Raw genomic sequence first — 14,329 nt, forward strand, 5'->3', positions numbered from 1 at the left:
TTAACAAGACTGGCAGAACACTTAAGTTAAAAAGAATAGCAGAACAGACTATTATGTTAATTTTCAGAAGCAAGAAAAAACATGGGTCACAGTTATGGAAGGAAGGAAATTGCTTTTTAAAAAGATTTATTCTTGGCTTTAAGGTGTGTTTATAATGAGATTTTAAAACAGGATACTGTATATAAATTTAAGACATACTAAAACACTTTATGCTATTAGCTCCTAGTTTGAACTGCTTTCTCTTTTTCCTCTTTTAAAGTAGCAAATGAGAATACCATCTTAAATTGAATGGTTCTCATCTGCTTTGGTGGTTGGAGAAAAGTAGGTTTAAAAGGGACTGCTTGCTGACTCCTGTGATAGGACTAAAAGCAAGGAGAATCAGTGCCAATTTGAAAGCAAGGAGAATCAGTGCCAATTTGAAAGAAAGATTTTCTCTTAAGTTGCAGTCCAGATGATCATTTTGTTAAGAAATAAAGACAAATTAACACAATGAAGTGTGTTTCTGATTTAAAGTATTTCAACTTTTAATAAATAATTTAATTTTACAGATCAAAATGGCATCAAAAAAGGAAGTGCACGGAGGGTTCTGTTTTTCTTGTAGTCATGCTGACTTAAGGATGAAGAACTGGTCGAAAGAAAACACCACTATAATATCTTACTCATCGTGACTTTTTTGATCAGGAAAAAACTGTTATTAGAACCAACATGTGCATTATGGAAAACTGGTTCATAGTAGGTTACCTCTTAAAAACAAACCTAAAATGGAACTAAACCAAAAAGAATTATGTGAGTCAAAATAACTTTACTTAATTTCCTGTAGTTATAAGGACACAATCTAAAAGAAACACTTGTGTTTACTTCACTTGTAATACTTACAGTGATCAAACCCAGTCATAAAGATTTAAAGGAGATTTTCTTGATTAGTTAATATACAGTTACACAATTTTAAGATATATAATTGAAATAAGAATATACCAATAAAGAAAAAGGGAAAGAGCATTTCTGTGATATACAAACAACAGATAAACTTTTAACTATTTCCTTCCTTTACTCATGCAAATTCTGATATACAGTTTGAAACTGTATATGTTTTACAAACTGGAAAGGTTGAGTCAATAACTAATTTATTGTCATTTTGGTTTCTGTCGCCTTTGCAGTCTCTTGGATCTATTTTTTGTTGCACTTGTGTCCTGAATATTAGTCTCCTGTTCTTCAGTCCTGGCTGGGGAATTCTCTTGTTCTTTGATCACAGATGTAGTGTAAGGCCTTTTCAGTCCAACATAATCCTTAGGACTAGTGGGAACAGTCCTGGTGGACTTACTGATAGATGTAAGTTGATTTCCTCCTGCTGAACCAGATAAAAGGGCTTGGGTATTTATCAGTGCAAGTTCTTCATCAGCTATCGAATCCCTTTCCAAAAGAGAAATGTCGTTAAATTTTTTAAGTGGAGTCATCTGAGGAGAATTCAATTCTTTTTTCTTCATAGGTGTTTCATATTTGGTGCCACAACTCCGTGGTGGCTGAAATGCCTTCTGTGCAGCTGGAGAAACAAATGTACAAATGGGACTAACAGGTGGGGGTACAGGCAGTCTACTCAAGAAATCCAAGGCTCTTCTCTTTTTGCAGCTTTTTGGGTCATCAGTCTCTTTTTCCCCTTTGCAACAAGACTTTGAAGTCACTTGGGCTGATACAGGTGTGCAGACAGACTTCTCATTTAGCTTACAAAGTGACAATGGACTTTGGTAATTCATCTCACTACTGGGAGAAGACAGCTAATGGAAAAAAAAAACAAAAAAACAAAGAAGTAGCCTATATAATTATGTCCTAATATATGAAATAAAGTCAAATTAGCTTTTATTAAAAAATATTTAAACATACAAATACCACACTTTCACTCCCCTAGTGGCTATGATTTCAAGAGACATTAATATTATTATTTTTATTCCAGAAGGAAAGATTGTTGCATAAGAGGATATAAAAATGACATGAAAATAAAGATGAAGAATAATTGTAGTAAAAGCAAAAAGGAGGTAGGAGACATAATTTATGCTTTAATCTTTTTGTTATTAACAGGTTAAACAAAAATAAGCATTTTAAAATCATTCCTACTTTTCTAGATTGTGACTGGAGGCAAATGCTTAACCCCTGTATGTCATAGTTTCCTTGTTCGTAAACTGTAGATAATTTTTATCTCAGGGTTGTTGTGAAGGTTACATGAGTTAATATATATAACTTAGCAAGTTTAGCTACTTAAGAACTAGTCTTTAGCCAAAATTACAGACTTTAGCTCGATTTGCCTTTATTGTGATTTAAAGAGTTAAACTGAGCTTAGAAACAACCCTAATTATATAGCATAGTCCTCTGAGCAAAAAGACATGGGCAAAAACGTCTTCTCAGTCATGTGTACTGGGAACGCTAAAAATGAAAGCACCCATTTACAAAATTTGCCCCCAAAGAGTGTTACATTCTGGCTTCAATAAACAAGATAAACTTTCCAGGTAGTCTATACCTATAGGAGGCACTAATAATGACACTTTCTAATTAAGTTTAATTACATTTTATCATGTTTACTAGGTATACATCAGAATATAGTATTGCCTCTCTATAGAATATTTATAAAATCTGTTAAATTTAGATTAACTTACCAGAAACTTATTTCCTGAATCAAGGACTGTTTGAGCAGTGGGTGGTGCTGAAGTACAGTCTTTAGTTGGGGTGGACCACTTGGGATTACTTGCATTAAGTAAACGAATCAGCTTGTTTTTTGCATCCTCGCAAAACGTATCAATATTCTAAGAAAATAAATTGGAAAAGCTGGTTTGTAAAATGCAAACCTATACATTCATATGTTTTCAGAAAATGTTACCTTTAAAACCTGAAATAAAAAAATGCAGACCAGAAAAAAAGAGACACCCCAAATTTGATAGCAACTGTCAAATAATTCACCAGTGTAAAAATGCAAAAGCTACATCAGTGATTAAGAAGACCTTAATTGTTAGAGGGAGAGAAGGAAAGAGGGTGTGTTTGTGAGGGAAAGAGATATCCTGGGTCAGGAAGATCTCCTGGAGAAGGGATAGGCTACCCACTCCAGTGTTCTGGGGCTTCCCTGGTGGCTTAGCTGGTAAAGAATCTGCTTGCAGTCGGGGAGACCTGGGTTTGATCTCTGGGTTGGGAAGATCCCCTGGAGAAGGGAAAGGCTACCCACTCCAGTATTCTGGCCTGGAGAATTCCATGAACTGTATAGTCCACGAGTCACAAAGAGATGGACACAACTGAGTGATTTTCACTTTCAAAATGAGAACGTTTTCATGTCTGTTCTAAGAATTAACTGAAATAACATACAGGTTATACCACATGAAACTGTCGTTCCAGAAGTCACAAAGGGTCAAAGAGCAGCAGTTTGGTTATGGTTTAACCTAATTTATCACTATTTTGTTAAAATTTTAAATGATATGTAAATGAACTGCCCTTGAAAGTTGTCAGAGAAAATGTAGGATATAAACAGTAAGTACTCCACAATGGAACCAAATAGTGAATGTAACCCCCAGTTTACATTTACAGCCCCCAGTTTAGAAGCCATAAATAAATTAGGGTGTTGTTATTCATGATGTACATTGAGTCCAGGTAGAATATTATACAAACTTTATATAGCTAATGCTTTTAAGATAGAATTTTATTTATATGAATTCTGAATAACACATTTCAAATATTAAACTACAGAACTAAGAGGCTTATCTTTTATAGATTTTTATTTTTACAAGTTAGCATTTATAAAATGCCAAATTTTATTGGGAGGCAGCACTGCATGGTAGTTAATAATAGTCTGGACTCTGCATTCAGATGGCTTAAGCATGAATCCTGGTTCTACCAATGTGGATGTGTGACTTCTGTTTCTCATCAATTAAATGGGAAAACAGTTCCCTACGTTATAGGGTTGGTGAAAAGTGAAGTTGTTCAGTCGTGTCCGACTCTTTGCGACCCCGTGGACTCTAGCCTTCCAGGCTCCTCCGTCCATGGGATTTTCCAGGCAAGGATACTGGAGTGGGTTGCCATTTCCTCCTCCAAGGGATCTTCCCTACCCAGGGTTGGTGGGAGCATTAAATGAGACAGGTTTACAAGGCCAGATGTACAGTAAGTACTCAGTAAATTTTGTTCTCCTATTTGGAATTATTTTAAATCAAAGACAGGTATAAATGATAAAATAGTAGATATGGAGTTTAAAATGTTAATTTAGAAAGTGTTTTTTTTCTTTTATGGCCATTCCACGGGGCATGCAGGATCTTAGTTCCTGACCAGGTTGAACCTGTACCACCTGCAATGGAAGCATGGAGTCTTAACCACTGAACTGCCAGGGAAGTCCCTAGAACATAAATTTGCAATCTACATATTAACTGATTACATTGCCATGTGCTGTAAACCACAGGTAACATATAACTCTTGTTACCAATTTCCAGTTTGCCTACATGGTCTACATCTCTGAACATCCTTCTGACAATTTTTCCTAATTTGGTTCCTGTCAAATCATTCTTTCCTCCCTGATGGCTGTCACTCACCATCTCCTCAGGTTCATGAACAATTAATATATGATAAAATCTCACATTATATGTCAACTATCCAATTTTCATAAAAGCTGCCACTTGCTTGACATCTGACTGTCAAAATAGGAAAATGCCAACATGTATGGTAATGTTCAAGGCTAATTTTACCTCAACAGTATTTTTCATTTTGTGGAATGTCTCTTGAAAATGGCCCTCCTTAGGACTGGCAGAAAACATGGAAAAATCTCCAGCAAATAAAGTAGGAATTCCCAATTTACACCCTGGTCGCCACTGGAGGTTGCTTGCAGCAATTAACATGTGAGGTTTAATAATGTCCTCATTAAGATCTATCCAAAACTTTATTGCCAATAAATTATGGCATTCATCTGACAAATAGACCAAAGGAGCAATACCTAAAACGGAAAAAACAAAAGCCAGAAAATAAAAAACTTCACTTATATATGTACTGGATAAATTTTAAAATATAAGGAAACTCTTAAGTATGGCCATTTATTTTGTGTATGCTAATGGTAAAGACAAACCAAAATAACTAAATTTAGGAAAAGCTCAGGATTTTCAACAGCTCAGGACCTGTTGCTTATGGTGCTAACATTTCAACGCAGTATGACAACACATTCTGTTACAGAGGCCATGGGGAAGCAGGAAACATGTAAGCTGAATAATGAATAGGGAAAATTCATCAAAATGGGAAGGAAGAGGGCATTCTAAGCAAAGTGAATGACTTTTTCAAGATAGGAATGTTAAATATTTTAGTGTGCCAAGAATGTGAAACTAAGTAGCTGAGGTTTGTGGGGCGGTGGCTTAAGGCAGGAGGCTGAAGGCTTTTTCAGGCATCGGAAGGAGTTTGCATTTCATTTTCTAAGGGACAGGGAGCCACCGAAGATTTTAAGCTAAGAAACCTCATGATCAGAGTTGGGTATTGGAGAACTGGTACTTCAGGTTTAGGGTGGCACTTTGAAACTTTCTGATAGAAATTTCTCCCACTAACATTTGACATCAAACTAAATAAAAAAAGAAAGAAATGTCTACCAATAACATACAAATAAGGCATATCCTAATATAAAGTTTAAGAATTGGTGATGAAGCAAAGAAACAGAAGGTTGTAGGATAGAATGAAGCACAACAGGGCTCAGCTTCTAGTCTCCTTCTCCACACTGGTGAGAGAACACACATTTTAAGAATTCTGTTATTCTTAAATCTGAAGAAAAGCAAATAGAAATAATCAGAAATAATGAATATGGCTCTAGTCATGGGTTGAGTTGCGTCCCCATAAAAGATGTTGACATCCTAACCTGTGAATGTGACCTTACTGGCAAACACAGTGTTTGCTAACAAAATCAAGTTGAAGTTTCATTTCAGTATATGCTGATTGAATGTCCTTATGAAAAGGGAGAATTGGACACAGACATGCACACGAGACTGCCAGGTGAAGAAGGCAGAGCCTGGGTGAGGCATCTACAAGCCAAGGAAGGCCATAGCCTCCTGGCAACCATCACAGGCTGGGAGTGAGGCACAGGACCGATTCTTTCTCAGAAGGAACCCACCCTGCCAGTACCTTGATTTTGGACTTCCAGCCTTCAGAACTGTGAGATAATATGTTGCTTAAGTTTGTGGTTCAGCAGATGAATGAATACATGGGGCTACTTGCTGAACTAGGGAAAATGATCTGCAACACAGTATCTTCCAGGGATAATGGGAATAAACAGTGGATAGCAACTAAAACATCCCACCTTCATACAGTAACTAAGAGGGGAAAAACTGGTCTTCAATACCACAGAAAAAGAGAGTCAACTGCATGAAGTGTTGGCGGGTCCCTCTCACACAGCTCACCTCGTCACCACAATCTGCTGTGGGACCATTAGAACTAGTCTTACGTCTGTCTCCAAGAGAAACCGAAGCTCCCAGTTCATCCCACACGTCCAGTCCCTGGCCTCTGCACACTGCCTCTGGACACCGTGTCCCACCTCTCCCTTGTCAGCCTCACCTCTCTCTGTGGTATCAAATGCCTCTGACAGGCCTAAGTCAGGCCCTGGCTCTTTTCTCTACCTACTCCCACACCCAGTGACCTCATCCTGTCTCCTGTTAAGCATCACCTGTATGTTGATGACTTGCCAACTTGTATTTTCAGCCTAGACCATTCCCTTATAACAATATCCAGCTGTCAAGTAAAAATCTTTAGTTGATAAAGCTCCTGGCCTTCCCTGCCCACCTGTTTTTCTTGTGTACTCCCCTCTATATAGCAACTCCATTCCTCCAGCTGCTCAGACAAAACCTCGGCCCTCACTCCTTGATTCTTCTCTTCATCCACACTGTCCCCCTACCTTCAAAATACAACCACAATCTGACTATTCCTGGCCACTCCTGTTGCTCTGTTTGCTCCAAACTATTATCAATTGCCTAAATTTCTACAACAGCCTCCAACTGATTTCCCTGTTTGGAGTCTCACGCCCCCCTGCAGTCTATTCTCAATAGAGCAGCCTGCGTGATCCTGAGAAAACCTAGTCAGAGGGTGTCACAGTTCAGTTCAGTGGCTCAGTCGTGTCCGACTCTTTGCAACCCCATGGACTGCAGCACACCAGGCTTCCCTGTCCATCACCAACACCTGGAGCTCACTCAAACTTAAGTCCATCTAGTCAGTGATGCCATCTAACCATCTCATCCTCTGTCGTCCCCTATTCTTCCTGCCTTCAATCTTTCCCAGCATCAGGGTCTTTTCCAAAAAGTCAGTTATTAGCATCAGGTGGTCAAAGAATTGGAGTTTCAGTTTGAGCATCAGCCCTTCCAGTGAATATTCAGGACTGATTTCTTTTAGGATTGACTGGTTTAATATCCTTGCAGTCCAAGGGACTCTCAAGACTCTTCTCCAACACCACAGTTCAAAAGCATCAATTCTTCAGCACTCAGCTTTCTTTATAATCCAACTTTCACATCCACACATGACTACTGGAAAAACCATAGCTTTGACTAGACGGACCTTTGTCGGCAAGGTAACGTCTCTGCTTTTTAATATGCTGTCTACATTGGTCATAGCTTTTCTTTCAAGCTATGCACTCAATATGCCAGCAAATTTGGAAAACTTAGCAGTGGCCACTGGACTGGAAAAGGTCAGTTTTCATTCCAATCCCAAAGAAAGGCAATGCCAAAGAATGTTCAAACCATTGCTCAATTGCATTCATCTCAGGCTAGCAAAGTAATGGTCAAAATTCTCCAAATGAGGCTTCGACAGTACGTGAACTATGAACTTCCAGATGTTCAAGCTGGATTTAGAAAAGGCAGAGGAACCGGAGATCAAATTGACATCAGTTGGATCATAGAAAAAGCAAGAGAATTCCAGAGAAACATCTGCTGCTGCTTTATTGACTATGCCAAAGCCTTTGACTGCATGGATCACAACAAATGGTGGAAAATTCTTAAAGAGATGGGAATACCATACCAGACCACCTGACCTGCCTCCTGAGAAATCTCTATGCAGGTCAAGAAGCAATGGTTAGAACTGGACATGGAACAACAAACTGGTTCCAAGTTGGGAAACGAGTACATCAAGGCTGTATATTGTCACCCTTATTTAACTTCTATTAACTTATTTAACTTCTATGCAGAGTACGTGTGAAATGCTGGGCTGGATGAAGCACAAGCTGGAATCAAGATTCCCGGGAGAAATATCAATAACCTCAAATATGCAGATAACACCGCCCTTATGGCAGAAAGCAAAGAACTGAAGAGCTTTTTCCTGAAAGTGAAAGAGGACAGTGAAAAAGATGACTTAAAACTCAACATTCAAAAAACTAAGATCATGGCATCCAGTCTCATCACCTCACAGCAAATAGATGAGGAAGCAATGGAAACAGAGAGACTTTATTTTCTTGGGCTCCAAAATCACTGCAGATGGTGACTGCAGCCATGAAATTAAAAGATGCTTGCTCCTTGGAAGGAAAGAGGGTGTCACTCCTCTACTTGAAACCTTCAGAGAGAGAATTCATGCAAGGCCCACACCATAATTCAGTCCTCCACTGCCTCTTCCCAGCTGTTACTGCTCACTCGCTGGCCGCTGCTAATGCTTTTAGGCACCAGGGTCATTCTCTAACATGACCTTTGTCACTGCCACTCCTTCTTCCTGGAATGTGCCCCCCCGACCCCGACCAAGATGCCCACATGCCTCTCTCCCTCTAGTCCTTCATGTCTCTTCCAGATGCCACCTTTGCAGTGAGATCTTTCCTCATGTTGCTGTCTAAAGCTGCAGTCCTCTCCCCTTCCCCCATCCTACCTGTCACTCCCTCCTTCATTTTCTTCCTTAGCCACACTAAGAAAACTGGATGTGCTACTTATTTTGTTTGTGATCTCCCTCCCTAGCCATAATGTAGGCTCCATGAGGGCAAGAATATTTACCTGTTTCTCATTGCTATGCCCCTAGGCATTTAGAACAGTGCCTGGCACATGACAGGCATTCAATAAATGCTGATTGAAGAAACTGAATAAACCTTACCCACCCTCTATTACAATAATGATGATGTTTGGAATCACCCAAATATGACAAGATGAAATAAAAATGCTACAAAAACCATGTAGTACATTAACATACTGTGGTTAAAGAAAAACCCACAAAGCACTAAAACACAACAAAAACACATTAAGCAAAAAAAAAGAACATACCAAAAGACAAAGAGCACAACCCAAAAATAAAACTAAAAGAAAATTTCTGAAGTCTTCAAAACTGACTCATGCTATTGTACTTAATAGGAACATAATCAATAAAATAAAAGCTTGGATATGGATACTGGATGAAAAATAGTCCTGTAAGACAAAAAGGAGACTGCAGGATCAAAGAAAGAGACTGAGGACACCAATAAACTATCTATAATGGGACAAATGCATGCATTACAAATCACAAGGAATAAAACATTGCAGAAATTACTAATATACAATCATGGTGAATGGAGATGGAAAAGACAGAAGCAGAGAAAAGGTTAAAAAAAAAAAAATCCAACGTAAGACTAACTGCTGGCTTTGAAGTAGAAATCCTACTAAGTGAAATAAAAGATTTATTCAAAGATATTACAGAATTTATCTGATACAAAGAAAGCACTGAATCTGCAGATTATTATTTAGCTGCACAATGTAGTTTGTGGAATCTTAGTTCCCCAACCAGGGATTGAACCTGGGCCCCCTTAACAATGAAAGCACCGAGTCCTAATCACTGGACCACCAGGGAATTGCCTGAATTTGCAGATAAAAAGGCCGTCTGTGTTTCAGGAGAACTGTATCGAGTGTTTATAAGATACAGCTTGAACTTTTGGACCTCAAAACATATTCTTCAGACATCTAAACATAAAAAGAAAATCACCTAAATGGGAAATTTTAGACTGTTTAATGTCAGAAGGGGAATTTCTACAAAGTTCTGAGGGAAGGAAAGAAAGCAAGATCCTACATTATTATGCCTGCCAAGACACAGTCCCAGAATTAGGGCAATAGTTTCACATTTCAAACATATGAGGAACTCCTGTAATATGGCACAGTTGAAGCCTTCTTGAAAAAAAGACTGACGATAAACCTTAGCCAAAGAGCTGAGAAAGTGAGAAGCTGTGACAGAGAAGTTGATCAACAAGGAATCCATGGATCTGAGACCCTACCCTGAACCTGGCACTGTTTTAAGAGCTGACGATACAGCAGTAACAAAGTCTCTGCCCTTAGAGAGCTAACATTCCAGAAGAGGGAGATCAAAAAAACATAGGTGCTGGTGGGTGCTATGGATAAAAATAAGGCAAAAAAGGGGAGAAATAGTGCTCAGTTGGGAGCAGGGGAAATACAGCTTTTACAAAGGGGCTCAATGAAAGGCCTCTTAGGCGCCTGCGTTTCACCAGAGGCCTGAAGGAGCCAAGGGAATGTGGGGGCAGGGTTTCTAGGAGAGGGAGCAGTGTAAAGGCTCTGAGACGAAAGTGGGCGCAAGAATATCAAGGAAGGTGTTAGCACAGCTGAAGGGGAAGGGGGCCCAGAGTTCTGGGGGGTAGGGGTGGTGATACCAAATGCTGAAGGGCCTGGCACAAAATTACCAATAAATGGTAGGCTTTTGTGCTAAAGTTGAGACATAAGCTGAGCACATGGTTTGCAGATAAAATCTATAGAACAGGGTATGGAAGGAGGAGTGAACAATGTCATATTGATGGAATAAAGTAGAGATTAATTTGGCTAAGATGTTAAAGAGTAATAAAAACTGAGATAGGAGGTGAAGGCTTGATAGCTCAGTTAACTGCAGAAGGAGATTATTTTGTAATCATTACTGTGGTGCAAAACATTTTCTAGCAATTTCTGTAAGTAGCACAGAATGACATATAAGTTGCTTCCTTGTGATATTCTAGAACTGCCTTTAAGAATCAAGTTAAAACAAATGTACTTTCAAATCACTAGTTACCAAACTTGTCAATTAGTGGCTTCAGTTAATCATAAGGAAGATAAATTTTAAAATATAATGCTTTTCCAAAGCATCCATAAAAAAGCTACCATTAAATACACTGTGTATTACCTATTTTTTTCACAACAGAAACTACAAATCCTATTAGGTCCACCTCAGAACAAGGCGGCTGGAAGTCTGAATCCAATAATTTGTTGAAGTGAAGGGGCTCCCTTGGCTGATAGATTTGTAATAGAATTTCATCTGAAGCCTACAAGAAAAAAAAAATCAGAAAAATACATGGATTCTATAAACTAATACGCATTTGTCAAAATTGAAAAATTATGATGAGAAGTTTATACCGGTAGTTGTTGATACTGAGTCTTTTTTGTTGCTGTCAACTGTATGTTAGCTCTTTCATATTTACTCTTAGATTTTGATGCTGTAAGATGATAGATTCTGTATCTCTTTCCCTCTGTTAAGAGGGAGTATAGTTCTGATGATGGACGCCAGATATTCAATATAACTATTGAGAGAAAGAGGAAAAAGACAAATTATAATTGAAAAAATGATAATCATTAAGAATCTTGTTTAAAAATAAATACTGAGGACTACAAAGATCCAAGGGATATATTGTCATTTTGTGGGCACTGGGAGCCCATTTTGTCTCCCCTGATATATACTCACTTAACTCTTGATCTACCATTTGAAATAATTTAATAACATAATAATTTTTTAAACTTAAAATTGATTAAAAACAAAAACTCTCCATACTGACCTGAATCTTTTTCCCTTCTCTTATAGCTCATGATACGCAGCTTCCACACCGGTGTAACGTCCCTTGGCAAAATCTGTTCCCCTTGCTCAGCAGACTCCATAGCCTTCCTGAGTTCCACCTGGATCTGGGCTTGCTTCTTATCATTCAACATCTGTCTGTGATTATTCAAGGCTCTTAACTGCTCTTCACTAAAATAACCCTGTGGCCAATTGGTATATTGAGGCAGATGATTTCGGAGTATAAAGTAAACAAAACAGAAATAAACCACCTCATCTATTGGAGACAAATCTCTTTAAATGGGGATAAAATACAACAGAAATGAGTTCATGTTAAGGATGTGACAATATAAAAATTGAGATTTATGTAGTCAGTTTATCACATAACAAGTATTTTCAAGTGCCTTAAACAGTTTACTAATCCTTGTGACAAATTTACCTAGGGCCAAAACAACCCCTACTTATAAATATACTGTAATAATCATAATGATCAACACTGACATTATAAATGCATCTGAATGCTTATGATATTTCAGAAACAAGTCTATGTATGGGTAATGTATTAATTCATTTAATTCTTACAATAATCCTATGAGGTAGGTACTGTTATTGTTTCCATGAGGTAGGTGTTGAAGCTGAGGTACAGACAAAATAAATAATTTGCAGAGCCATACAGGCAGGGGTTGGCTCAAGAGACCTCCATTCTTAGCCCCTGTAGTATAATTTCATTAACTCTCTGGAACAGTAGATACAATTTAAAACAGGTATGTACTATAAGCACTTATCTCTGTCTCTACATTTCTCTCCCAGTCATTTAGCAAACTGGTGTTTGAACCTCCTAGGAATCTCACCCAGTGTTAACAAATAAAATAAAATAAAATAAATGGGAATTCTGACATATAACCTACTAGACTGCTGCTGACTCACCCATGTTAATACCTGAGTCTGTACTGGGAAGGGGGACCCTGTGCCTTACAAAGATGTTCCTAAACAGGCAGTGTTTAGGTTAAACGTTATTTAAAAAAAATTACGTGATTTCAGATGCCCCACAACAACTAAACATTATCACTGAAAACAAGTCCTTTTAACAGATATTTTAGAAACTGATGGCAATTTCTTTCTCTAAGAATGATAATGATACCTTTCTTTCAGTGAATCTCTTAGAACCACATAAACTTAGACCCTTAGAGATAAGCCACCCTCAGGCTTTCCCAGGCAGATGGTGGTGGAGGAGGTCTGAGGTCTGTCCAGCTACACAGGGCCAGGGTCTAGAACTTAGTCTCCCTGCTCTCATCCTGCCCCCTACTTTCTCCTTGTAAGTAAACTCTATAAAAGGAAACCAGAATAATATTTTGTTAAATTTTATGGATGAAATTAAGACTATGTTTTCATAAGCATCAACAAACATAAAGAGACAGAGACAAATAATTTCTCAGGAAAGCATAACAAAGCCATACAGACTTGTAGCAACTGTACTCACAGGCTTGAAAATCAGACTCACTATCCATAGAGACAGTCTGTGTTGTAACATTTGGGAATACAGGGGAATTCTATTCAGAACAGCACTGCTCACTCTCTGAGCAGAGCAGTGTTTACTTTGAGGGCCCACTTAAGAAAGTTAAAGCCATATACAACATTTACTGTCATCAAATAAATGATATTAATCAATAAATTGTCTTCCTAAAATTTCCCCTCTTCTCCCTATTTAGCAAAGTAATCTTAGAAGTTGCATTAATTAGATACCCAGGTGTCTAAAAATTTGGGAAGCAGATTACCTTAATATATGAAATGATGTTTTAATAATAACATTTATATAAAACTTTGCAACAATACTTTATATACATTATCCAATTTGATTCTAAAACATCTTTTGTGGCCATTTGACAGCTATTTTATCTCCTATTTGCTTAGCTAATAAATGGTAGAGCCATGGTTCTAAAGCCTGTGCTGTTTGTAACACATTTTAGTGTTACAACTAACTATCCTTAAGGTAGAGGATCATGAAATAAACTCTAGGCAGGATCTGAAGAGCTGAGGAAACTGAGACAGTGCTTTGAAGATACTTGTTTTACCTTAAAAACAAACAAGTTCTGACCACATTGTAAACCATATTTAATATATAAAATTATTTAACCCTTTCATCCTCTGTTTGGTACAGAAGTAGAAATGTACCACACTGGTTTGGTACATCACTGAGGATCCTAGAAATGTACACATCCTCTTTGAGAAACACAGCATTTCAACATACTGTCTCCAGTAATGACCAGATGAGTGACGACAGCTTCCCACCTTGAAGGATGAAGACTGAGGCTTCACTTACTTACTTCCTGCAGGCCCACTTACTCTCTCACCTCAAGGTAACTTGGGTCTGGCGCGTTCTTCACAGCTTCATAAAGTTCTGCACCATCTTGCAGAGCACGGACTTGCTGTCTTGTTAGTGTACGTGATGGTATACATTGTTCTGTCACATTTTCTAGGGAAAAAACACTAAGTAAGCTAAACTATGAATTTAAGAACACTGAAAACTAGAGAACTCAGCAAAAAAAAAAAAAAAAAGCACCCAAAGAAGGGAGGTTAAAAATAAACTACTTATCTGCTAAAAGTTCTCCAG

The 14,329-nt window shown here is 38.1% G+C and overlaps 1 protein-coding gene across 6 annotated transcripts in view; it reads right to left on the bottom strand.

The window, feature by feature from the left end:
- Positions 1-495: 495 nt before the first annotated feature.
- The window catches only part of BRCA2 (BRCA2 DNA repair associated), a 54,254-nt gene continuing 40,420 nt past the window's right edge, over positions 496-14,329 (bottom strand). For all 6 annotated transcript variants that reach the window (XM_055542390.1, XM_055542392.1, XM_055542394.1 and 3 more), the window contains 7 exons: positions 14,070-14,191; positions 11,723-11,921; positions 11,307-11,470; positions 11,077-11,215; positions 4,707-4,951; positions 2,646-2,792; positions 496-1,772 (listed from right to left, as the gene is read on the bottom strand). In XM_055542390.1, the coding sequence (XP_055398365.1) occupies positions 1,131-1,772; positions 2,646-2,792; positions 4,707-4,951; positions 11,077-11,215; positions 11,307-11,470; positions 11,723-11,921; positions 14,070-14,191 (1,658 nt within the window). In that variant the 3' untranslated portion in view covers positions 496-1,130. The remainder of the gene's footprint in view (positions 1,773-2,645; positions 2,793-4,706; positions 4,952-11,076; positions 11,216-11,306; positions 11,471-11,722; positions 11,922-14,069; positions 14,192-14,329) is intronic.

The sequence above is a fragment of the Bubalus kerabau genome, chromosome 12 (genome assembly GCF_029407905.1).
Source record: "Bubalus kerabau isolate K-KA32 ecotype Philippines breed swamp buffalo chromosome 12, PCC_UOA_SB_1v2, whole genome shotgun sequence".
NCBI classification, from domain to species: Eukaryota; Metazoa; Chordata; class Mammalia; order Artiodactyla; family Bovidae; genus Bubalus; species Bubalus kerabau.